Source organism: Apostichopus japonicus, chromosome 13 (assembly GCF_037975245.1).
Source record: "Apostichopus japonicus isolate 1M-3 chromosome 13, ASM3797524v1, whole genome shotgun sequence".
Classification (NCBI taxonomy): domain Eukaryota; kingdom Metazoa; phylum Echinodermata; class Holothuroidea; order Aspidochirotida; family Stichopodidae; genus Apostichopus; species Apostichopus japonicus.
Window position 1 is genome coordinate 3,123,103 of NC_092573.1, and position 26,569 is coordinate 3,149,671.

At 37.2% G+C, this 26,569-nt stretch overlaps 1 protein-coding gene across 5 annotated transcripts in view; it reads left to right on the top strand.

Annotated features, from left to right (window-relative positions):
- The window catches only part of LOC139978480 (uncharacterized), a 137,538-nt gene that overhangs the window by 107,194 nt on the left and 3,775 nt on the right, over positions 1-26,569 (top strand). For 4 of the 5 annotated variants that reach the window (XM_071988745.1, XM_071988747.1, XM_071988748.1 and 1 more), the window contains 18 exons: positions 6,340-6,459; positions 9,274-9,385; positions 10,491-10,596; positions 11,073-11,320; positions 13,505-13,613; positions 14,082-14,249; positions 14,621-14,849; positions 15,344-15,551; positions 16,263-16,395; positions 17,580-17,727; positions 18,465-18,655; positions 19,994-20,087; positions 21,447-21,588; positions 22,319-22,403; positions 22,745-22,832; positions 24,176-24,342; positions 26,038-26,081; positions 26,436-26,477. In XM_071988745.1, coding sequence (XP_071844846.1) covers positions 6,340-6,459; positions 9,274-9,385; positions 10,491-10,596; positions 11,073-11,320; positions 13,505-13,613; positions 14,082-14,249; positions 14,621-14,849; positions 15,344-15,551; positions 16,263-16,395; positions 17,580-17,727; positions 18,465-18,655; positions 19,994-20,087; positions 21,447-21,588; positions 22,319-22,403; positions 22,745-22,832; positions 24,176-24,342; positions 26,038-26,081; positions 26,436-26,477 — 2,434 coding nt within the window. Of the gene's footprint in view, positions 1-6,339; positions 6,460-9,273; positions 9,386-10,490; positions 10,597-11,072; positions 11,321-13,504; positions 13,614-14,081; positions 14,250-14,620; positions 14,850-15,094; positions 15,170-15,343; positions 15,552-16,262; positions 16,396-17,579; positions 17,728-18,464; positions 18,656-19,993; positions 20,088-21,446; positions 21,589-22,318; positions 22,404-22,744; positions 22,833-24,175; positions 24,343-26,037; positions 26,082-26,435; positions 26,478-26,569 lie in introns of those variants that run through there. The other variant, XM_071988749.1, reaches the window with a different exon arrangement.

The window sequence follows — 26,569 nt, forward strand, 5'->3', positions numbered from 1 at the left end:
TGAACTAGTCATTTTCGGCCGATTTTCGGTCACTTCAGTCATTTAGTGCAAGTTGCAGTAGAAGGTCAAGTTTGAATATAGCAGAAGGAAAACATGTACAATTTGTTTACTGACCGACACACATTTACCTTTAAAGTAAACAATTCTGTTGATTCTCTCGTTTCATCTCTGGGTAAAGGAATGACATAGAAACACAAAGTGGTTTAAAAATGATGTCTTCACCATGAGCTTCCTTTCTGAAGTTTTCATTTGTGTTCATTGGTTTACCATTATAATAATTGTATGACCCTGATTTGACCCTAGGTAGTAGGTGTTATCTGGGCTGTTGGGTGACCTAATAACTTGCTTTAGCCTTTGATATCAGTCTTTTCCTGAGATTACTCATTCTGTACTTATCTATTAATCATCATCACCAGGAAGCCGGGTTAACCCATTAAAATCAATTTGCTATGTATATGTTATAAGCACCTGTCAGGATTGTACTTGTTGTGAAGTCAAGTAGTCTGTAATTCTGTCCATCAGTGTTTAGTTTAGCAAGTATTACAGATGAGTTTGTACTCCCAAAGTGAATTGTTTTGAGTGGATTCCATGTAATTTGGTTTGATGGTGTGGTATTAAAATGGTGTCAATATTTAAACGAGTACTTGTTTTTAGAATAATAATTCTGTTACACACTTGCCTGCTGATGTAGGATCAATCCATCTGTGTTGTGAAAGAAGAATGGAAGTGTATAGATGGGTCGAAATTGGTTTGGGTAGAGTGGGGGATGGGGGGGGGTTGGGGGAAATTTACTTTCAGCTCTCCACAGTAATTAGTCAATTCTGCTGTTACTTTTACGTGTATGGTGAAGAGGTTGAATAGATTTAAGACATTAAATTTTAATTTAATTTATGAACAGCATTATGCAGATAAATTGCGGTTATGAACATAAATTTAATTTAAGACATTAAAACTAGAGTGGCAACATAAGGTTAAGTTCTTTCGTAGATGTTGGGGAAGGGGAGGGTGGGGAAGGGGAGCGTGGGGAAGGGGAGGGTGGGGAAGGGGAGGGTGGGGAATGGGAGGGTGGGGAAGGGGAGGTGGGGAAGGGGAGAGGGTGGGAAAGGGGAGAGGGTAGATAGTGTCGGGGAAATAAAGAGTAAACATTCACTAAATTGCATAAAGACAGTTTATATACCAAATAGTTGATTCTCTTATTACTCTAGAAGCTTGTGAATGCTGCAAATCAAAACTGCCAAAGGCAACCACGTTTATTCTTCCAGGATAGTCTTGCTTGAAAACGTGGGTGCACAATCCATTCAGAGATATGTGGACGATCTTCAGTAAACGCAGAATATCCAGATAAATTGCGGGGGTTTTCAACATAGCCAACGTTTCGGTCCATATGTCTACAAATAAAATAAACGAAATGAATGAAAGCAATAGTGTTACTTGTAGCGTCTTTGTTGCATCAGACAGTTTCACATTTTGGCATTATATAAGCAAGGAGAGAGGGCGTGGTGCATCGTGTGATATAATGGGCATGTTGCCTAAATGGCCTTTGGGTAATAATCATGTGTTACCAGGATGCTGTGGTTTCCTGCCAAAGGAAGGGTGAAAAGAAATGAAATTAATAGCGATTCTTGCCATTTGATGAGATGTTCAAAGCTGAGACAACAACTATTTATTGTCCCTTAAGATGGTGACTTCTTGCATGTTTAAAGATAGACAGACAGACAGACAGATGTATGTAGTGAATAAACCCATTGTGATACAGAAATGGCTTGATTTTTTTCCCCTCCATATTCTAAAAGCCTCAGGCATGGCAGACATGGCTACAAAAAGTGGTTGAGAATTGGTTTTCTAAATGAAACTATTCTTTCCCAATTTGGAGTGTATTGATTTCAATATAAATATCAGTAAAAAGTGGGAAAGAAATGACATCAGAAAGATCAGAACTGAACGTAGGCTACTCTGTGTTTACAGGGTACTTTACTGCAGTAATCTGCTTACTCATTCATTTCAAAATGTGACACAAGGGGGTGGGGGGTGGGCACACACCCCACACACACCCCAAATTGAAAATGACAAATACCTTAGGCAGGAAACCTACTTCTACTGACTATAATTTACTTTTGTCTACCTCCAAACTTCTGCTGATTTGCTGCTGTTTCCAACCTAATATTGCACAAAGAAAAAAAAAATAAATAAAATATTGACTGTGATTTGAAGGACATACAAGATTCATTCATGGCATGCTAATTATGGAATGCAAGTCACTGCTTTATATTGCTGTATCAGTTGTGGCCAGATAGCTAAATGTTTACTCTCCTTTTCTGATTTTCATTATTCTACCTTAATTTTCAGATGTTAAAAAAAAAAGAAAAAAGAAAGATACAGCTAGCAAATTTTTTTGCATTATGGCATAAAAAAAAAAAAATGGTGATGACACTGTTTGGAAGCCGTTCCCAAACTTCCCAACTCGCATAAGATCATGTGTGACAAATACACGTTACAAGTGTAAAATCTATGATTCATACCCGGAAACAGGAACTTGAAATTATTAGTAGAATGCCTGCACTCTGCTCCTTATACAATTGCAATGAGAAAGTGAATAAGCTATTAAGCCTATACTGAAGCATAGTTTCAAGGTTTATTTGAAGTTTATGAAAACAAAAAAAATGATTGTTCATGTTATCAGTAAGTGACTGCATGTTTATCATCTCTTTACAAAATATTTAAGCTTTTCTTCAGTATAATTGAAAATGGGTGGATGATGACATGTACAGACTTTGCGCATTATCTATAGCTGAGCAAATTATTCGGGAGAAAAGAACGTTTAACTTACAAACGGAAACAAATTCTTTGTTACCTATATGTCAATGTCAACCACTAGAGCCCCACCCCCCCCACCCACCCCCACGACTCCGCCAAAAAGAAAAAAATCATTGCCATATCAATTGCCTTTTTAAAGTGACAAACATGTTCACAAGTAAAGTTAATCCTTGATTCTGATGAAAACCATTTTGACTGTTGGATTATTAAGTACTGAAATTCATAAGTGGACAGTGTATACATACATTCCTGTCAAAACATATGCAATTAATCAAAATTGTCTTTATTTGAAACATTGAGAGCTTTAATTGTCATCATTTGAAAAAGAGACATTGATAGATTTCAGTGACTTTATAGCTTTCAATGACTTTATAGCTTTCAGTGTCATATTATATTATTGATGAGGACTCACAGAATCTACTCTGCCTGTTTTTAGGACTGGTTCCTGTTTTTAATTTATTTGGAACGTTATGCCTGTTATCAGACTGAAAGCTCTTTTAATGACAAATTTACATTATTTAACAACCCATTCAATGCATTTCATCGCAAATGGCAGAAGAAGTGAAAGATCGGAAACAATAGGTTTCTGGTTGGAAGTCGATCACTTCCCCGTAAGGTGTAAGGAAGTGGCTGTACTGTACTCAAACAATTCCCTCGGTTGTGTGACAAATCCTTTTCAGCTCATCTGTATAAAACTGACCTCTAACCTTTTATTCCACAATGCCATTTGATGAGACTGTTTGGTATTATAAACAATTGTCAATAATTTGATAAAAACAATTTGGAATGGTTTGGACAATTGGTTAGTTCTGTTAAATTTAATCCTTACTTAAAATCTGTATTCCTCAGCTTTTGTGGTTTTCTCTTGGGTGTAATTAAAACTTAACCAAACTGTTGTAGTTTTCCAATGCATGGATATTTTTTTTTTGGAGCTGAGAAACTCAATTACTAAATACTTATTGACAGTTAACTCTGTTGCATCGGACTTTACTTGCAAAGAAAGTCCCTCCAAGTTTACCAGCAAATAAAAGTGGTGGGGTTGTTGAATCATAACATGTCTAAAATTTCTCTGAAAAAAACATTAACATTGGTAGCCAGGAAAGAGAAGCCATTTGTCAGGAATAGTTCTTGTCTTGGATCATTCGTCTACTTGCCTTTACACCACTTGTTTAATTACTGTGATGTGTCATTTCAAACATACAGGTGACAAATGACTAATGATCAAAATGACGGGATTCATTTATGGGTTCTTCCTTTCGTGCCTTGCACATTTTCAAAACGGACCTGTTTTCTGTCAGTCTCGTTTCTCTGCCTTCTATTCCTCTCTTTCATTTGTTGCCTTCTAATTTTCCCGTCATTTATGATGAAGAAGATTTTTACACACCTTGCCTTTTTCATCATGTTTTGTTTACATTTTGAGAAAAATGAGAAGTGTTTATCGCATGTCCTAGAATCAATCACACTTGTTTCTCCTCTCTCCAACTGTAATTTTCTATCAAATTCCCTTCCTTTTTATTCATTCTTTAAGTCCTTTTTTATTTCTAGTCTTGTTGCTGTAGGCTACCAAAAGTCATTAAAATTGATAGTTGTTTGCCCTTCATGTTGGACTTGTCATATATAGGAAATAGCTCTCAATTTATTGCTCCTGACAATGAGCCCCTCAATAGATTATATATCAGTCATATTTTGAAATCCGTCTACAGACGGATCCTAGCCCTTTCTCTCTGTATAAATATCAACCACCAAAATCAACTTTCTGCATCATTTGGAGGATTGCAAAGCAAATTTAAAGTGTGTGATCTTTTACAAAGTAACTCAAGATGAAAATAGATGCGGTAGAAATGATTCGTTGCCATTCTCGGAGGCTTTTTGTCTCCAAATTGAAAGGGGCCTAAAGAGAAGCAAATTTTGAGGGGGGAAAAAGAGTGAAAAGTAATTACATAGTAAGAATTGTGGCCGAAGGGGTTGATGGGGGGGGGGGGGTTGAGTGGGGGAATCTTTCATTGTCTTCACCAAATCATCTCTCACATAATACAAATATTTTATTGTCATGTTTTTGTAGAACTTGTTCTGATTTTGACACCCTACGAGTTTCTTTTCTTCTTTGTATCATGAGCTGTATTTCAATCTTTGATATGACACTTTGTTTTTATAACATTTGCCCTTTGGATTAAACAATATTTCCAATCTGGATTCATTGAAAAAGTGTTCACTATTCAGTATAAAAACCTTAATTCTGAGACAGTGCCAATGATTCTCTGGCTTTCTATATGTACGTTTACATTCAAAACAAAATAACACCATAATCTATGAACTCTGCTCTCCCCCATTATCCTATCGTTTGACAGATTCTCTTCCTTCAATTAATTTCTGGTATAAATCTGTCATTATCTGCCTTGCATTGTGTATGTGTATCTCACTGCCAAATTACTGACTCGGAAAATTAAAGAGGTGGAAATGCGCTAATACAAAGAGGATAGTCGAAAATGAATTTCCAGATGGTGAGAGGAGTCTGTTTGACTGACGATCCTTGTGGAACTGACTGTAACAGTTACGAAGCATATCTCTTGCCTTAATGATGTTGATTCATGAACTGTAGTTACTTAGATCAATGGTCTAGAGTGTGCTGCAAACCTCATTCTGCTCAAGTACTGTACGGCTTTAATGATGTTTAATGAGTCTGGAAGATCAGCTCCAATCATTGTAATGATTGCATAGAGGGTGCTGCAAACCTCATCCTGCTCAAGTAATGTACAGCCTTAATGATGTTTAACAAGTCTTGGAAGATCAGCTCCAATCATTGTAATGGTGGTCTAGAGTGTGCTGCAAACCTCACCCTGCTTAAGTACTGTACAGCTTTAATGATGTTTAATGAGTCTGGAAGATCAGCTCCAATCATTGTAATGATTGCCTAGAGTGTGCTGCAAACCTAACCCTGCTTAAGTAATGTACGGCTTTAATGATGTTTAATGAGTCTGGAAGATCAGCTCCAATCATTGTAATGATGGCCTAGAGTGTGCTGCAAACCTCAGCCTGCTCAAGTACTGTACAGCTTTAATGATGTTTAACAAGTCTTTGAAGATCAGCTCCAATCAGTTGTTTACACTAAAATTGCAGTCGTGTTTAGCTTGCTCTTTATCTGGATACATTCCATCAACTTTGATAATTATAAACATTTTTTTCGGGCGAAGTAGTGTTTTTTTTTTTTTTTGTGATATTTGTCCATGGACTATTTAGTCACTGGTTTGTCGTTTGGCTCAATTCAAGGTAAATGTGTAACTATCATGTAATACAACAGTAGTATGTGTGGAATAAATTCAGTCAATTTTTTTTTTTCCTGTCTTTAAAAACAAAAATGCATTCATGAATAATTTCCCAGTGACTTTTCCATTGTTTCTTTACTTAATAAAAAAAGTACTTTAAAGCTGTTTTACCCAAGTACATGCGATTCATGGTAATGACTGGAAAGAATAATCTCTCAAAATAATAGTTAAGAATAAATTTTTCTTTTGTCTCTTCCATCAGGTGTAAATCTCTGTGAGGAATGGTTTGACTTTGAACTCCCATTTGATGTTTGGTGGCAGCATACACACAGCCAACTCTCCAGAAAGGTGGATCAACCAAAATTCAGGAAAATTCGTCAGAGTAAGTCTGAGAAAACGAGCAGAAATTTTAAAAAGTGGCAAAGGTATGGCTTGTTGCCATGGTGACATGATCGTTAGGTCTTGTCTTGAAGTTTTGTGATCAGTCGAAAGAGGGATAAAATCTCTAGAACTGCAATGGCAAACTCGATTTGAAAACTCGCACTTAAAAATTTCACAGTAGGCCACGTACGACTTGCTGATTAGTAGAAACCAAAGTAAACCATACAGATGCTTTTAGGTAAGATTTATGGGTATTCAGTTATGTGTGAACATAATATTCCTTGGTCTGAATTAGTTATGCGAAATATTACTTTGCTATTCATGCTACGATTCATAGTTAAGTGCTGAGGAATTGCTCATTACTCTGTTCGTAACTATGTGGTTGACGTTTAAACACCTCAACATCCCCCTTTGGTAGGTTGTCAAATTACAAAAATATCTTCTCACTTTTGTTTTAGCTTACAATAACATGAAGATCTTCAACAGAGGAGGAAAAAGTATTATAAAAAAAATCGCTGCTTAAATTTGTCACATTTAAATTGCAACAACTTCTTTTGTAAACCAGAGAGTCAATTCAAATTTCTAACAGTTTTAAGAATCCATCCAATACCAGACATCAGACTAACCCTGTTAACTACGAAAGATAAGAAGGAAAAAAACACACAATTTCAACAAAAAAGAAATTACCGAACCGGCCCTTGACTCTGAGATGACGAAAATGACACCTCTCAAAATTACTTATAGATACATTCTCAGAGAATGAGAACAAGAGAAGATATGAGGAACAAGATAAAAAAACAGGAGGAGGTGACAAGCCTGCCTGGAGTCTTTTTTTTTATCATATCTTTTAATTATATTCTTAATTTCATATCTAAGCTCAATTATAACAAGAACAGCCTGCTGCTTGATTACCAGAGTGTGACTTAATTAGCTCCCAAGTTCCAACCTTAACCCTAAAAACATGACAAAGGTGTGACGCTTCACATGGCGAGCTTTTAACAAGTCGAGATGATGACCTGTCAAACAAAAGACTTGTCAAGAACTTGTAATAATTTCCAGAGATGCAGCAGACTTCCTTTGAGAGTTTGTCTGCCCAGCCTTAGTTTCCTAAACATCTCGGTGAACGATCATCGCTGCCGCCCGGTCTGAAACAGGACATTTGTGACATCAAGGTTTTATGCTGCTGTGGACGTTATAAGTTATGAAAGTTCATTCACCATAGAGTTCAGTGTGGATGGTTAGGATAGTACTTACATACCGCATCATGTTAGGCTGTGATCTGCTAGTCATCTAATGTACACTCTATAAAAATGGGCTGCAAGACTTGAATCCTTGTGACCATTATCGCCAAATAATTCTGCCAGAGTCAAACTCCAAAAGATACAAGGCCAAAAATGAGTGACTCTGGTTGAGGGACAGTTTTGCAGGTAGAAAGAAACGGCCAAAAGTTGGAAGATTTTGATGAAGTTTGTTGGCTTCTTAAGCAAGCGAAGTTACAGCCTAGGCCAGACAAACAACCAATAGAGAGTAGTAATTATAGGATCACTCAAGTGATTACTTGCACAGTGTTGCACAACAAGTACTTTTGTGTTAAGTTAATAGTGGGCTTTATCACTGCATTTTGCAATGGGTTGTAATTCGTGCTAGTAGCTACCAGTTTTGAGTTTTGCTTTTGTAACAGTAAAATTTACAAAACATATGATCCACTTTTCCATTGTCATTGATAAAAAAATGGGATGGATCAATATTAAGAGTTGAGATTGTAGTTGAGATTGAGATCTCTGGATTATTTTTTGCCCCCCCCCCCCTAATGAAACTGATAATGTGTCTAAGGAGTGTTATTCGCTGCTTAATACTTCAGTCGCAAACCTTTGAAGTTAATGCCCTATTCATCGTTCCTGTTGGGATTTTGGTGGATATTTTAATATTAACTGTCCCACTCATTCTTAAAATTAAAATAGATTGGAGTAGGTCTATTCATTGTAAAAGGATCGGTATTGCACAGAGATGACCACTGTCAAAAGTTTGGCATTATTATGAGAACCAATTGACCATCTTCATAATGCGGGCATGCTATATAGTTTTGTAGCATAATGAGGGAAATGTTATTCAGGTCGTATCTAACCAACCTACATATCATCATCATCATCTCTGTCACTCCCATGCGTAACACAGAATGTCCAAGGAGTATCAGTTCCTTCATGCTACATAAACATGAAAACCGTCTCCAAATGAACAGAGCGTCACAAAGTTGTAGAATAGTTGCCTTTATACCGGCAGCATTAGTGTTAATGTAGTCTCCTCCTTTCTGCAGCATGTGCGATACTCCTTGATTGATATTAAAGCCATGCAAAACTGAATGACGTATGTACTGGGTGATTGATAACTGATGCACCTACAGTAACTACTGGCACAAGTCTGTGTGTGCTATACATTAGTATGTGCCATACAGTCATGCAGTCAAACGTCATGTAGCATACCAGTGTATCACACATTTGTTTTGTTTTATGTATTTCTGTCGTTTATTTGTTGATGGAGCAAAATAAATAAAGGGAATGAGACATTCATATTGAACGGAATCAATAGGTGAAAACATATGGCAGGGATGACAGAAGGCTCAAAACATAATGTTAGGACTGAGGGAGTGGCCTAGGCTATGATCAAGAAGTGTAAACAAGGCAGTTTGATCTGTGGGATCTTTTTCAGTTGCATGTGATGGAAGGACGATTACTCCCCCGTCAAAGAGTGTAATTTTCTGGTCATGTACCCACCCAGTCAGTGTGTTCTGTAGTCTTTTTCTCGTCTCTTTTAACAGACATTTACATCGATGTGCGGGCGTCGTCAACGGTGGAGGAGAATACGAGATGTTCCTGTAAATGTCCAATAGACCTCCGTGGAAGCGGATGTGGAGACGACTGCTTAAATAGGTTAGTGTTGTCATGGTTACATGAGAGCAATTGAAAGGAGGTTGTCATGATTGCAACAGTGCTCACAGTCACATGGTGAACCTTTAAAGGTCTTCAGTGCTGGGTGCCAACTGTTGGCTAAATTTGTTGAAAATGTTCTAGAGTAATTTCTTGAAGGTACTTACCCTCCACCCCCCCACCCTCCTCTCAGGGTATTCTTATCCATACAGAAGTGTTCAGTCGACTAGCTGTTAGATATTTTGTCCATGTGAAAGGGACCGATGCACAGAGGGTTGACATAAGCTAAGCTGTTGTTGAAAGTTTGATTAAGAGTGACCATTATTAGACTAATTTCTAGCATAATTTGGGGGCAATTTAGGTGACCTTTGACTATTCCTCGTGTCACCCTCATGAGAACTTATGTCATGATAGTTTAGGCACAGGTGAAATTGTGGCTGGCTTTTCTTTACTTTAATCTTGGGGTCCTTAGCTAGGCATACTTTTCTCATGGAATATATAGTTATTATACATTATTCTCTAGTACATGTGCATCACACATTTCAGCTCTCAAATATCTTGGTAATAGATCATTAAAGTTGTTTCATAATCACAATAACACTGAGTTACATTTGTGATATGCTCCTTTAAGTTTCACCTTGTATACAATCATATGGAAATATTGATACAAACAGCTGTGATATGTATTAACAACTATTGCAGTGGTGGTCGGAGTTTCAACATTGCTGTGAAGGACAGTAGGAGCTATTTGTAGTCAACCTTCTTTGTGTTCCTTCATACCAATACCTTAATACCACCTTCAAAGAGTTGGTTCCTTAGAGAGGGCTGGGAAACTAGCAATGTAATGAAAGGTGATGGGGATAGATTCATCATTCCATTGAGCTAGTGTCCATTTGAAGTTTTTTTGAGTGTGCACTTGGGTTACCTTCTCCAAGTCAGGATTGGAGACAGGTAGGAGATGAGATTTATCTCCCACCCACCCACCAACCCACCTTCCCATTACCATTTTAAAAAACATATTAATCATATTTGATATGTTAACTGTTTGGGAAACCTCACCACCCTAGTTTTTATCGTTCAAATATCACATGTCTTCTTTTTTCCACAGGATAATGCAACAAGAATGTAGTCCTGAGACCTGCCCCTGTGGTGAACGTTGCTCAAATCAGAGACTTCAGAAAAGGTTTTGGATCTCAGAACTTGAACGCTTTATGGTAAAGTATTTATTCATTGACATGTATGATCATATTTAGTGACAGGTGTTTAGTCTGATAATAGTTGCAAGAGAAATGCTAAGACTCTATGCTTCAAAAGCACTTTTTGCCTGGGTAAAGTCTATTTTTTCTATTTTTTTTATTTTGTGGTAAGCATGGGTTTTGTTTTCTAATTTGGTACTTGACAGTGATTTGATGGTGAAGGAGTCAGTAGTAGATAGCAGGATAGCGTGGGGTGATTTCTCAGTGAGTGTTTCCAGAATGTAATGATCATTTTTTAAGGCACCTCAGTTTACACAACTGATCAAGTTTCGTATTTCTCTATCTATGCACGGACCAAAACTGAACATGCTATCTTTAATTTTTTGGGGGGGTTGGAGTTTGGATTTTAAGGTCATTGAGTGGTAGATATTTCTTTTGCCAGATGAAACACTGCTGCATCCCTCTCTCACTGAATTTTTTTCTCAACCTGACAGACCCAGTCGAGAGGTTGGGGCATCCGTACAAACATGGCCATCAAACACGGGGAATTTATCATGGAATATTTAGGAGAGGTGATCAGTATGAACGAGTTCTGGAGACGAGCCCACAAGGATTACCAGCATTGCAAGCACCATTACTTTCTGATGTTAGATAGCGGCACAGTGATAGATGGATACTCCTCGGGTAGTGAAGCCAGATTTGTGAATCACAGCTGCGAACCAAACTGCGAAATGCAGAAATGGTGAGTTTTTTTTTCAAGATGGAATATACTTGTTGATAAGGACATAGGCACAGAGAAGTAAACTATAGTCTGCCCCCCCCCCTCCCCTCTCTTAACACCCCTGCTGATTCTCCGTACCACCTCCACCCTCTCACTCAAAAACGAGAAAACGGTTTTAAATCTATAAGTGAATTGAGACCGAGATTTAAGAGGTGATAAAACTAGTTAACAAGTTTATTTGTAAAATGACAACTTACAAACCCCTATTTTCTGCCAAGCTAATCAGTTCACTTGGTGTTTACTCTTCTTTGCTAGAGATACTATAAACTATTTTAAAATCAGGGAGTCTTGCATAATCTGTAGACAACGATCACACCTTCTGTTATTTTATATAGTCCCGAAAGCAATGGGCTGCAGATTACAAGAGGAGTTACAGATCTTGTCAATAAAGATTTGACAGGTTAATGAAAAGCTGCGAGACATTTTGTAATTAAACAGAATTGAAGAAGGGGAATTGAAAGTATTGCCTGTTATGGGTTGTTGTGACTTTAAGCTGTGACTTTAAGCTGTAGTGAAATTGATCAATGTTTCAATGCTAGTCAATAGTAAAACCACATAACAAAACAGGAGGAGTTTTAAATTTAAAAAAAATTACTGTTCGGACAAGCAAAATCAGCCGTAGAGGTTGTCTGGCAGACATTAACCAGATGTGAACATCAATATTCAGATTGCAATGTAACTAAATATTGCCAAATATATGAAATGATAAATTGTAATCACCCAAAGCTTGTTTACTATGCAGCAAATTCGACACATCTCTCCTACAGTGTACATATCGGTCGTCGTTGTTACTTTGTCGGACAACCAAATGTAAGGCCCAGTTGTACACTGGACAACCCAAATTTTTTTTAAAGAATTTGTCTTGACAAAAATAACTCATTACTTTGTTTACTCAAATTTCGCTTCAAGCAATGAAGCCAAAGTCCAAAGGTTTTGAAATTTATTTTGACATTGAGTTCTTTGGTACTAAGAAAAATGTCCTGCAGATGAAATGTTGTGGATTGTATCAAATTCCTTAAAAACTCAGTCAATCACAATCATATGGTGAAAATTTGCTTAAAGGTAATGTTGCAGTTTGGTGAATTACAATATTTATTTTAAGAAAAACTTTCATGATTGGAGGAAAAAATTATAATTGATAAAGGTGCTTGTAATGTTGTCAGACACTGTACTTAGAAGTGAGCATGTGTTTCAGTGATTACCATATGTATTAAATCTAAGAGTTAATGACCTCTGTTCTATCGCACATCAGAACCTACCTGGTGATAATTGAAACCAACAATCAAGTTACTAGTAGTTAATATTCCTACAAGTCAACAAAATTTGTGCGTCAAAACCATTTGTAACAGTTTCCACATTCTATGTCTGATCAAATATTAAGCAATAACACATTTATACAATGCTGGCTAGATGGGCTATCTCTTGAAGGTTAAACATTGTGTAGTCTCTGTAAGGTTATTTTAAACGGATACCACCAGCATAGTTTCATTTCACTTACTTTGAATCTGCGTGGGTGTAATACTTCAAGAAATGTGTAGTTTCATTGTGGTTAACAAAAATAGCACCTTGTATAAAAGCATGACTCACCAGTGTTACTTTTGCAAATTTAGTGAAGAATGCTGTAATAGGGTTTGACTTTGTGGTTTTTCATATGAAGGTAATATGGAAATCTCCTTCAGCCTCATAAAAACTGAATGCTGTCATTGTAAAAGAATGTGGGATTATGTGAAAGGTCATCTCTGTAGTTTTAAATGCCACATTTCAGTATTTCAAGACATTCGTTTTTTTTGGCTTTTTTTTTACAGTTGTTCAAATAATGTATGCATTGTATAATCTTGGGAATCCTTTGTGAAGAAATAACCTTTTCAAAACTGGAAAAGTGGACCTATTTATATGAAGAAGAGAGAAAATAGAAAACTGTGGCTAAAGCTACTGTGAATGTTTATAATGTTAATTCAACACAAAACAATTTCTTTGAAGATAAGGCTGTAATGTTGAACCCACATTTTTCCATAATATTCACTCAAAACTTAAATAAACTGTGTTTTCCTCTTTTTCTTTTCTGTTTTGTGTGTGTGTGTGTGTGTTTGTAATAACTGAAAGTTTTGCTATATATTTGATGCTTGAAACATTATTCTTCCTCAGGTATGTCAATGGTGTCTACAGAATTGGTATGTTTGCCCTACGGGACATCCCATCTGGGGAGGAGCTCACCTACGACTACAACTTCCATGCTTTCAATCTAGAAACACAGGTAAAGTAGACCACCATCAAACTTAAGGTGAATATTTCGATGGATATAGCTGAGGATACAGAAAATTGTTACAGTCACCATGGCGACTAATTTTTTTCATTTTTGGTTACGTTTATCGCTCAGTGTTGAAACAGCAAGGTAATGTTCACAAAAAGGTAACAGAGATATTTGATATCTATTTTGATACACAGTAGTCCATAACTTTTAGATTAGAAGTAATTGTTTTATTCATGAATAATATTTGTTTAATTGGTGTAAATTATATTAAAAAAAAAAAAAAGTGTCACACAGTTAGCACATTGAATGGTTGTAAATTGTGCGGCATGAGTATGCTAGAACAATCAGCCACTTGGCAAAGAACACTTTCTTGATTACCAAGGCGATGAGGCCATTGTAAGTCCTCCTGTTTACTTCAAGTTGTTTGTTTTTTATTTGACCTTGTGACCTCGTTCTGCTCCATCCCTACAGCAAGAGTGTCAGTGCGGCTCTCAGCAGTGTAGGGGATACATCGTTGGGCGTGGCCAGGCAGCTGCGACCAGTAAAAAGGACAAAAGTAAAATGATCAAAGCAGGACAGAAAGCAAAACCAGTCAGGGAATCGGAGAAGAGGAAAAACAAAGATAAATTAAAAAAGAGGGTGAGTAGATTATATTCTTGCAGCAAGATTAGTAAAGCTAAATATACCTGTAGATATGCTATCTTACTGGTAAGGATCGGAGATTTTATAGTTTGATAGAATTATTCAGTTATGTTTTAGATTGAATTGAATTGTTTATGACAAGTGTTTTAAGTTGGTGTCTTACCCCTTGCCCTAATCTGTGCCCCCTTCCTTTGTCCCTTCCTCCCCTGCCCCTCTCACTCACTCAGTTCAAGACTGACATGGAAAGGTATGTAAGGCCACATGACTAAGTTCCAACATGACATCCCGACCATGAAGATTATCTGGTCAGCAGGAGCACATGTAAACTTTGATTCCTCCCACTTATCAAACTCTCCTGATGTTTGCAGGTTCAGGAAGGAGGCAATAAAACAGGTGCAATGAGAATTCGTAAGCTACAGATCCCCAAGCCAATGTCCATGAGAGAGATGAACATGGTCGCCGATAGAAGGATATTTCTCCTGAGGAACATGGAGAGGGTGAAACGGATCCGTCTGCTCCTTATGAAGAAGGGGTCGGACAAGAACAACAACAAAACAGCCAAAGAAGACCAGCCCAAGAGGAGAGATAAGGTCAAAGGTGAGAGCTGGAGATTGATACGTTTGACCCTCGGCCGTTGTAGGACACTCTAAGCAACGGTATGGCTACATAGTGTGTTTCGAAATGCTACCTCTAATCAGCCACAGCAAGGTCATATGTATTTAAGTTGTCAGTTAATGCTAATCCTGCACCCAGCAAGCTTAACGTTCCACTTTCTGTAATAAATTAACTCATAATTTACATTCATTAAGACAAAACCTGATTTTGATAGGCTTTCTTTGTAGCTAACGACGACCTCCCTAGAATGGACAGACTGAGTGCTTGCTATATTCCATTCCATGAACCATACCTCTGACAAAGTAAGCAAAACTAGGAATAGAAAAGATTTTTCACATGCTTTTGGTTTTCTTTTCTTTTTCTGTTTCAACATCTGATTTTCACAATTAGAAGATTTTTCATATTTTTTATCACCTTCCAATTTTTTTATTTTTTTTTATTTATTTTATCACCTCCAATATTCTTCTCTCCAAAAGATGTCTTTCTTGCCCAGTTCACCGCCTTGAAATCACCACGGTCGGTTAAGACCCGTCGACTGGCAGAGGCGGAAGAGAATTCTGAAGTCACCAAGGTGGCTCGACTAGCTCAGGTGTTTCAAGACATATATACAGCGGTGTGTACATACCAGAACAAGTGCGGACAGAACTTAGCCATTCCATTCATGAATCTACCCAAGAGAAAAGGGTAAGACATTTTTTGTGACGTTTCCATCAAATTTATTTATGATACGTTACATTACTTCACTATATTTTACCCTCCCTTTGAAAAAAAGGCTGTGACGTTTGTAAGTGACGGACGAAAATGTTCCCGCTGGATAGCGGATATTTGACAGGTAGCTCATCCCAGAAACACGATGACAAGAGATCAGTGCACACTTGTCGTTAACAACAATTTCAAAAATTTATTACCAAACTCTTATAAATTATTACCCTTTCTTTAAATTTAATTCTCTTCAGAAACAAATAAAAAAAATCCTATTGTAAACTTAATTTTCCTTTTAAACTTGGTATAATTTTCTCATAACATAATTTTTGATCTCTTCAATAACAATGACTACATGTTGCATGGAAACATCACTTGACCGTATAATCGTAAGCATATTTCATATCTAGTTGTAGTAATATTATAAGAGCCCCCTCCCCCATGTGAGGCAAATCATCTTTTGGGCAGATGCAGAATTTGGGAAAGCAATTCAGACAGGCTTTCAGAATTTGAATTTCTAAGTGTTCTTGGAGAGTGTGATTAAAGTACAAACATAATACACATTGTTATATTAGAAATGTACTATGTCCACAGAGGAATGTTTCTTAAAGACTTATTCTACCTACGGTGGTAGTATTTGACCATACCTATCTATGGCTAGTTTCGTTTCTATTATTATTTTTTTTCCTCCAGTAATATTGATTACTACCAAAGAATGAACCGTCCTATCGACCTCAGCACAATTGAGAGGAATATCATGAAAGGCCATTACAAGAGCGTGGAAGCGTTTGACGATGACTTTCAGAGAGTCTTTAAGAATGCCATGGTACGTGCAAAGACAAAAAGCTTGGATGGAATCTGTTTGTGTATTAAAGGAAGTAAAGTGTTTACGAGAAAGCGTGTGACAGGTAAACTTAGATCAATAGAAAGAGTTCAAGTAACATCGAAGCATAGTCACCTCATTCTTCCTTTCACAGACAACTGTCCCGGGGATTTTAAGAAATATCCAAATTTCTCCTGAAGCAGCTATTCCAATTGATTTTGATAACAATTATGAGGTTTTTTAAAGCTAAATTCTGATGACAAAATAAGGCATTTCCTTGACTAGTTTAAAATAATAAAGCGGAAAGTCAACATCTCTAATTTTGCTCTTTAAATGTGGTTTATAGTTTCATGAGAAAATGTCCAGGTATTAAAACATTGTGAATCAAATACAATTCAGTATTTATTCATCGGTTAACCTATGATTATATTAAAGTTAGAGGGCCTGTCAATGCCAACCTAGCAGTCAGTATCTTCTTCCGAGGGTAACCGGTAGTTTTTCATTTCTGAAACAGCGGAACCAAATTCTACTTCCCATCAGGTTTCCCCGAGTAACAATTCCAATAACCCGGGGAAAGTTCTCCGTAGAAGAAAATCTAGCTGGTAATTTACTGTACCAATCGGCAACAGAAACACATTTCTATAAGTAAAATAAATAACGGAAAGCCGTCTCGGAAATTATAAACAAAACAAAACTTGGAATGAATTGTTTGGCTGGAGCAGGATTTGAACTAGTCATTACCTCAGGATTACAAGTCTTGTGTTATACCAGATGATTTATCCAGGCCTTTGTTGGTAGCAACCTTGGGGGGATTAGGGGTGGGGGGTGGGGAAGAGGTGCTAGTCAGATGTTACTTGTTGTAGCCAACATTCCTTTGCTCTAGTCAAATTAGTAATACATCTTTTGCCAATTTCTTTGATGCGTTCTGGATCTGATGACTCATCAAGCACATGTCTGGATGGGGTTTGACATGTGATATGGTAATTTCAAAATTTTAAAATTAAACAAAAATAGAATAAATAAACAGAAAATGTATTGAAAGGTAAATGAATTATGCCATATTCTTACAAGGTCTTCATAACTCTTCACCTTTTTAGTAGTAGGCCTCCCACTATTCAAACTGTCTAGGATGTGCATCACTTAAGCTTATGACTAACATTTGTTAATACTTTTCTATATTTCTTCAGAATTATCACAGTCTATCCTCTGAGTTATATCAGGATGCAGATGAATTGCACAAGGCTTATCTCAGCGCCCTCTCTTTGGCCGAGAAACACTTCGAAGACATACTGGGCACCAGACAGGAAATCGCAGCGAAGGAAAATAAAGACAAAGGTCCGTGGAATTATTGATGTTCGTTAGAGGCTGGAGGGTAACCGTTAGGGCATGGCTGTAGGGTAACCGTTAGGGCATGGCTGTAGGGTAACCGTTAGGGCTTGGCTGTAGGGTAACCGTTAGGGCATGGCTGTAGGGTAACCATTAGGGCATGGCTGTAGGGTAACCATTAGGGCATGGCTGTAGGGTAACCGTTAGGGCTTGGCTGTAGGGTAACCGTTAGGGCATGGCTGTAGGGTAACCGTTAGGGCTTGGCTGTAGGGTAACCGTTAGGGCTTGGCTGTAGGGTAACCGTTAGGGCATGGCTGTAGGGTAACTGTTAGGGCTTGGCTGTAGGGTAACCGTTAGGGCATGCCACTTGAAATACTTTGGCGGTTCCAGTCTACCATTTCATATTAAACTCTCTTTGGAATCTCCTCAACATTTTATTATGTGTTCATGTGTTGTAGTAATTGTAACTCTGAGCATTTATCAAAATTTGTTTTTGTATGCAAACTGTTGAAATATATTGTTGAGAAAACTGAAAACAACAAATGTGTTCATTAATACTGACTTTATCAATCATTGCTCGCTAACAACCCAAGGTTCAGAGGCTTACAATGTTAGTTTAAGGGCCATGTCTTTGGCTTTCTATGCTATCAACCCAAGATTCAGAGGCTTACAATGTTAGTTTTAGCGCCATGTCTTTGGCTTCTTTATAATTATTTTGCTATTTTGATTCTGGCATCTTTCTCCAGAAACTAAAGTATCGAGCAAAGAGGAAGAGGAGGAAGAAGTGATTCGTTGCCTCTGCGGTCTTTACATCGACGAGGGACTCATGATCCAGTGCGAGAAATGTCTGGTCTGGCAGCACTGTGATTGTCTGGGAACAGCTGAACCAGAAGAGCGGTACCTCTGTGAGCAGTGTGACCCCCGTACCGTACCTCAGGTGAGATTAAGATGGTGTCCTGCTCTTTGATAGAGGGCAGTCACAATTGTCAAACGTTGGCCGCAACATCTAGAGAGTAGTTGGGATTGTATAACGTCAATGCATTTTCAGTCTGTGCAAAGGGAAGCATTACACAGGTAAGCCTCTGTGGTTCCAACGAGATTATGACTTTTCCTAAATCTTTGTTGATCCCTAGGAGGGGGAAGGGGGGGAGGGTGAGAGGATGGAGCATGGTATTAAAGTCTGCTCCATTTGCTGTGGTAAAGACATACTTGTTTTGTAAGTGGCCTGAGCTTAATAGTTTGCTTACAGAAATTATGTTTACTGATGTTTGTCAAAAAATCTGGTTTTTGTCATAATTTTGTTCTTCTTTTGACACTTGAATGTCTTGTCTGTTGGTCCTCCTTTATGTTTCATATTACAAACAAATATATGTAAGAGATTAATAGTAGCTGGTTCACATTTCCTTAATAATCAATTACACAACCATATTAACCTCAGCTAGGATTGACTGGTTAGTTAACTAGCACAATGTACTGTGGAATTCTATGAGACATTTTTCTCGTCATTAAAAATTGCTATGAGCTAGCATTCTAACCACCGAATGATAATTGTAATTTCTGCCCAGATTCATGTATGCAAATTAAGCTAGGCCTTGATACATCTGCTTTGAAGCAAATTGTAAACATATTTGGGTTTGCCAAAAAAAAAGTAGACTAACTTAACAATTGTACCAATTTCTTGGTGACATTTGTGAAGCAGAAGTAAACATTTGAAGTGCTGATGTATTTTGGAAGGCATTAAATGTTACATCACAAATGGATTGATAGATAAAAGGAATTATACCACACAGAACACTTGATTGGGTCAAGCTTTAAGTGGTTAAGGTGCTGCCCTTAGAAACAACCTCATATGTAGGCATTAGTTACTTGCCATCATTGTTTATCCAGTTCGTCTGTTTGGAATGCATCTCATACGTGAATCAGTTCATCAGATCTGTGTATACAAATTTTGTGCCATTTATATTTTAGACCTGTCGTCCTGTCTGTAACATTAAACTTCATAACAGGGTCATTGATTGGCATGTGAACAGTAACATAAAACAAACAAGGTCTGTCTGGCCAGGGCAAGTTTCGTGCCAAGAGGAAATCAAATGTTTTTAGTTACCTCGAGTGTGTTTTTCCTCTCTATGTCTTCTTTTTGTATCTCAATATCCTGTTCTGCAGAGCAGAGTTGAAATTTAGTAAAATCAAAAGTGTTTCCTCCTCTCTCTCTCTCTTTAGTTGTTTAAAGATGAGGAGAAGTTTACATGTCTTGTTTTGTCTTATTTCTCGTTAGGAAATTGTGATGAAGCCTCAGCCGAAGAACGCGGTGGAGGGCTATGCATATTTCCTTTGCCTCGTGAAGGACGATGGTCTGAGAGTGAAACAGGGTACGCAACATGGTCTCTCTATTGCCTAGCAACATGGTCTCTCTGTTGCATAGCAACATGGTCTTACTGTTGCCTAGTAACATGGTCTCTCTGTTACCTAGAAATATGGTCTCCCTGTTTCTTATTTTAATATAGTTTTGCCCATTTTGATGGATTTCTAGTTTTGATGAATGCATAGACTGCTTCTTGACAGCTGTACACTGAAGTAGCCTTTTTTGAGGATGAGTTTTTGGTCTGCCCAGGTTGCAATATTTAACACCATTTTGAGTACCATGCTATATCAAAGTCTGTCAACAGTTCAGTTCATTAATTTGACTAATTTCAAATAGTGAAGGAAAACATAAATCATTTGAAAATCTCCAGCTTGGATGTTTGTATGTGATTGACATCAAAGTAACCGATAGGAACCAAAACGTGTAGACGTGTGAGAATGTTTCCTCAGTGTTCACTTGATGAATCTAGGAGGGGTTCCTCAAGTTTTTATCAATTGTCATCTTAGTTTTTGAGAAGTTTATTTAAGGCTTGGTAGAACTGTTATAAAGTGCAAGATTTCTGCTTTCAAAGCAGCCTCTGCTTTGATTCCCAAAGATTTTTACGTTCTTGCAAATGCCGTTGAAATGTAGCCCTGTTTAAACTTTGAAGTGTTCAATTATCATTTGATATAACCAAGAATGATTACTGAATGTTTATATTATCAGTAAGTACTTTCATGTGAATGATATCAGGTACTGCAAAGTTGCTTAAGTGCTGTAGTTAATTTCTCCTGATAATTTTATCAGTTAGAGGTAGTAGCTTAAAAGTGTGTCTTATATTTGAATACCTATTTCAGCGTGATCTGTATTAGCTGGCTGCAAGGTATAATGAAATGCTGAATGCTGCTGGTCTAAGTCTGCACCTTGCCTGATCTACCAGTCTGGCAGTAAACAACAGAATAATTAGTTTTAATGGTGTGAAACAAACAAAAACCTGAATAGGCTGAAAACAATGGCCAGGTGATTCATGGGAAATATTTCATGAGCAAATCATTCATAAACTAAACTATTTAAGATCTGTCCTAATATCTAGTAAACTGATTGAAAGACCTAGAGAAGTAGACACTAAGTTTGATATTTGAAATATTGAAAGTGCAAACTTCAAAGTATACTTGAGAGTTTTTCTCAAGGAAACTCTCTATTAGGGAAATCTACCATCTTGAGAGATCTTGCTGAGCATGTTTTTCAAGTATTTAGAGGGGGGTTGGGGGGGGGGGGTGGTTGGGAGTGATGGAGACATGTTGGGTGAGAACATTTTCAGAAGTAGTTATGAGAAAGAGTTCTCATATTTTGTGGTTTCATGGTCGTATGTCCTTTGTCATTTTAGGGGACTGTGTTTACCTTGCCCCGGACTACGCCAAGCAAGGACCCGAATCCGCACCAGTACACACCCAACCGGTGGCAGCAGTCCTGGGAGACAGGGATGATCTACCTATCTTCAGAGTAGAGAAACTCTGGAAAGATTCAAGGTAGGTTAATATCACCATGGAGATACCAACAGCTTCTCAGCAAACAGCAAGTTGAGAAATCTTACAGCCAATAAAAAAACAGTAGTCAGAGGTGTTTTACAGCCCAAAAGAGAAATGTATCAACAGATGGTGAGAGTAGACAGGAAATAATTTGGGCGCATCAGTTTCTAGCTGTTTGTTAATACAATTATTTCTCTCACTTTTACAACCTGCAAGAAAAACAACCACCCAGCCAAGAATGCAACCAACATGAATATATTGTATTAACTCTGTGATTAGACAGATTTTTTCTTGGTGTATCAAGATTATTTTATGCACAGGATACAGAGAGCCTTTCATTCATTCACTCATGCATGTTAGTTCTTGGATCACCATCAGCTGAGAGCTTGATATGTCTCAGTCGGTATACCACAAACTGGTATTCCTTAGGTCACAGGCTTAAATTTTGTTATCCAACAAAATAAGTATTGGTACTTTTCATCTCTTTCCCAATTTGAAAGCTGGTGTAAGCATTTCTGCTTTCATGTGTAGTGTCATTCTCACCCCTAATGCTCAATCCATCGTATCCATTGATTTCATAAGCCCTAACCTAACATGTGCTTCACTTGATTTTATTTGAGGTATGTCCCAGTTAAATTGTCTTTAAGATATATTTACTGTTAAATTATAAAAGTTTGAAGCTAGCAGTCATTACAGCCTCTTCATTCTTGACTCAATTTTTGTCTTTCAGAGGGGAGAAGTATGCATTTGGTCATCACTTTCTGAGACCTCATGAAACCCATCATACTCCATCAAGGAAGTTTTTTAGAAATGAGGTTAGTCAGAAATTCATATTAAGTTTTTTTGTTTTTAGCCCTCTCTGGTATATTTAATACCCTCCAAAAAAGTAGAAAGCTATGAAATTGATGGAAAGATAAGTATCTCACCATCATGTTTTTAATTCCAACGTGAAAAAGAAACCATCACAACCATTCACCTTTTTAATCAGTTAAAAGTTCCAAAAAGTTCAAATGTTCATATTAACTTTCATAGAGTTTTTAAAATTATCTTTTGTTGTGTCAATAAGACAGAAAAAACAAACCCTCATGTCTGAGCAGTATTGTGCTTGGGGGCACTGTGCATCACCTTCATAATTGTTTTGTCTTGTTACATGCAGATTTTTCGAGTGCCTTTCTATGAAATAATCAAGTTGGACCAGGTTGTTGGCATTGGTTGTGTAATGGACTTGTACACATATTGCAAAGGTAAGCATACGCCATATTCTATAACTAGCCAAGAATATAACCTCAAATTTGGTTCAAGAATAATCATCCTCAGACTTTATACAAATGTGTGGTCTGTGAGCATTAGTACTCTGGCAACTCCTTGCCTCCTGAATAATTATTTGTGTAGTTTCCTGCAAAGTGGTGACCTATCTCACAAAGTAACACCTGAAAACATTGTGATGGATTGGCTTGCCATATCTAGCAGGAAAATGGAAAATGATTGGCAGTTTTCCTCTCAATTGATCAAACCTAGAGATTCTCAATCTCCTCATTTTTTATAAACCAAGTAATACCAATTAATGAGAATCTAATTTCAGTGAATGGAGTAAAAAAAAACTTTTCATGGAGCTGAATATTTTAATATCTTCATTTACTTCTAGATCATTCAAACTGTCGACAGGGATCATAATTCTGACAAACATTGTATGAGATTCAATTATTGTAGTCTTTTTCATACTTCTTCAGTAAAAGAATTGATTCATAGCACCTTTCTTGTGTTGGTTTTGGTAATTTCTGGATACTGTTCGATACTAGAATCCCATAGACCGCATAGACATAGTTTTAGCTTGAGTAGTCAAAGTTCAAATAACTACTTACTTTCTAATGTAGTGTTCCTTTTCATAAAGCAATGAGCATCTCCTCGTTCATTCAGTCGGAATGCCAGTTTGAGAAAATCGTAACTTGATGTTCCACTTGCATGTGTAAAAGGATTGAACTGTAGTTCATAATTAGTTCGTATGTGGTAAATAAATCGGGTGAGAGTTGTTTATCTCAAGCCAACAGATAATAACTTTTTTGACAAAGATCATTTGAAGAGAACCCTTTGGAGAAGAGAGTCATGTCATTCTCTAACAAAAGTTAAATCCTTGCAAAGTTTTTGTGTCAGCAGTATTTGCCTATATAATGTAGCATGCTAAACCTTCTCAAACTTGAGCAGAACAAAAAGTAATTCTGTAGTTCATCTCATCCCATCGGACATTGAGAGGGGGACATTGAGAGGGGGACATTGAGAGGAGGACATTGAGAGGGGGACATTGAGAGGGGGACATTGAGAGGGGGACATTGAGAGGGGGACATTGAGAGGGGGACATTGAGAGGGGGACATTGAGAGGGGGACATTGAGAGGGGCTATTAATTAGCCAGGTAATCTTCTCAGTGAGGGAAAATAAATGCTCTGAGGGTGGAAGTAAAATACTTCTGTAAATTTGCACATGACGGACCATCAATTGATATCCTACCTCATTATGAGGACAAAACAGATGGGTTATTATTTTACAAACTAAATCTCTTATTCTTCTTTTCCTTTCCTTTCTATGTTCAAGGGAGACCCAAAGGAGTTCTGGAGCAAGATGTTCACATCTGCGAGTATCGTTTAGATAAGACAGCCCACCTCTTCACTGCCATCGGCAAGAACAAAAGCAGCATTTGTACAAAGTCATATGCGTTCGACAAGTTTGACAAGAAACTCGTACCCAAGAGAGACTATACGGTAAGAGGCGGGAAAAATTGATGTTTTTCCACTTTTTACCACTTTTTATCAGTTTTTATATTCAGTTTTGTGTGTTACATGTATTATGTTATTGTACTACCCCCTCTGCTGGATTAATAAACTGGTCGGGTGTGAGAAGTTTTGGGTCAATGACTCTTAGGTGAGAACTTTGTATCAACGGCAGGAAGGAAGTTGTACAATTTATTTATTTTATTTAATATTTATTAACCTTTAAAAGGGTGACTCGGTTAGCCAAAGCTAATCTTCCCCGAGGCCCTAAAATACAATCAATATAAAAAGAATAATATTATAAAACAATAAACAAAGAGTAAGACTATTAAACATACAAATATACAACAGTAAATCACAAAACTGTAAAAATGGGTATAGAACATAAAAGCGTAATGAGATGATTAAGACTTGAAAAATTCATTGACTAAATGCTTAAAAATAGGTAAAGATTTGGCATGCTTGCATTCAGCTGGCAAACTATTCCATTCTTTGGCAGCTATGAAGGAAAATCTACGCTTGTGATATTCCGTTTTACCATCTTTCAGGTATAAGTTACTTTGGGTCGTGGATCTCAAATTGTGATTATGAATTTCGTGTGTAAAGTTGAATAACTGGGTTAGATAATTTGGGGAGAGGCCATTCATGGTCTTGTACATCATGATCAATCGTCGTATACTTATTTGTGTATCAACAGGGTGCCACTTTAGCATTTTAAATAATTCTGTCGAGCTTTCATATCTTCCCGAGTTCGTAATAATACGCGCTGCTGCTTTTTGCATATGTAACAACTTTTGTAAATCATTTGCTCCACACGTACCCCAGACTATACTACAATAATCTAGAATGGGTCGTACATACCCATTATAGAAGATAATTTTCGTATTTAAATCAATATATGGTTGTATGCGTCTCAGTAAGGCAAGGCGATTTGAGACTGTTTTACAAACGTTGTCAACCTGAATATGCCAGGATAAATTGTTATCAATTTTTACACCTAATAGTTCTTCATATTTGACAGTCTTTAGAATTTTGCCCCCGAGTGTCACAGAAAGAGTATTTGCATTGTCAGGTAATGAAGCCAGTCTCTGACCAGATCCCATCAATAATACCTTCGTTTTAGTGGTGTTGATTGCCATTTTATTTCGGTCACACCAGGCACTAACTTTTTCCATGTCTCTTTGCAATTTGTTATTCAAGTTAATGGTAGATGTATCACTGGCATAAAATGTTGTGTCGTCAGCATACGTATCCGCTGAACAATATTCCAAAGTGAGATCGATATCATTAATATAAATTAAGAACAGAAGTGGACCAAGAATGCTTCCCTGGGGTACACCACATGCAATTCGTCTTGAACTCGATAAAACACCATTTAAGTATGTGCATTGACTTCTATTAACTAAATAGGATTTGAACCAATTTGAACAAAGATTTGAACAATGCGGTCTTCATTTTGATAAACAAGAATTGCTTTCTATTCCCGTATGGTGCAGGATGTGATGGCATGGTGGTACTTTCTCTGTAGCTATTTAAAAGTTTCACAGATATATATCCTTCTCTTTTAGTGAAGCATTTCTTGAAAATGAGAAATGTTATAACTATCGAAAGGTCAAAACTGGTCAAGATTGAGGCGGGATAATTTCATCAATTTTCTGTTTTTTTTTTTTAATTCTTTTCTAATAGCCACATGATGTGCCTGAACATTTCAAAAGAGGATCAGGAGGAAGGTAAGTTAATTCACAACTTAGTTTGCCCCAGAATGTGGGAGTGAAACCTATAAATGACAACCTTTTACATATAAAGTTTGTTACTTTGTAACAGTTTTAAGTCTATGGTATACACCTATTGTGTGAGGGGTTCGTGTCAGAATCAATACGGGCAGACCTTTGTCGGGGAATGTTTCTTCTCAGTGTTCACCTCATGCATAGTCTTCATGCTCCAGTGAATACACCAAGCCCTTGGCTGCTGAGTTTATGAACCCGCAACCAGTGGTGATGTCACGATAATTAATTTAACCCACTATACTAAAGGAAATGTTATGTTTTTAAAATTCTCAAGGATTTGTTTCATTTGTTTTTCAGACCTGCATTTAATCGAAACAAAGATAAACAAGGAGTAAATGGGTAAGTTACATTGTATGGTGTGTGATTTGTTATAACCTGTTATTACAGATTACCAGGTATATGGTGTGTGATCTGTTATAACCTACTATTAC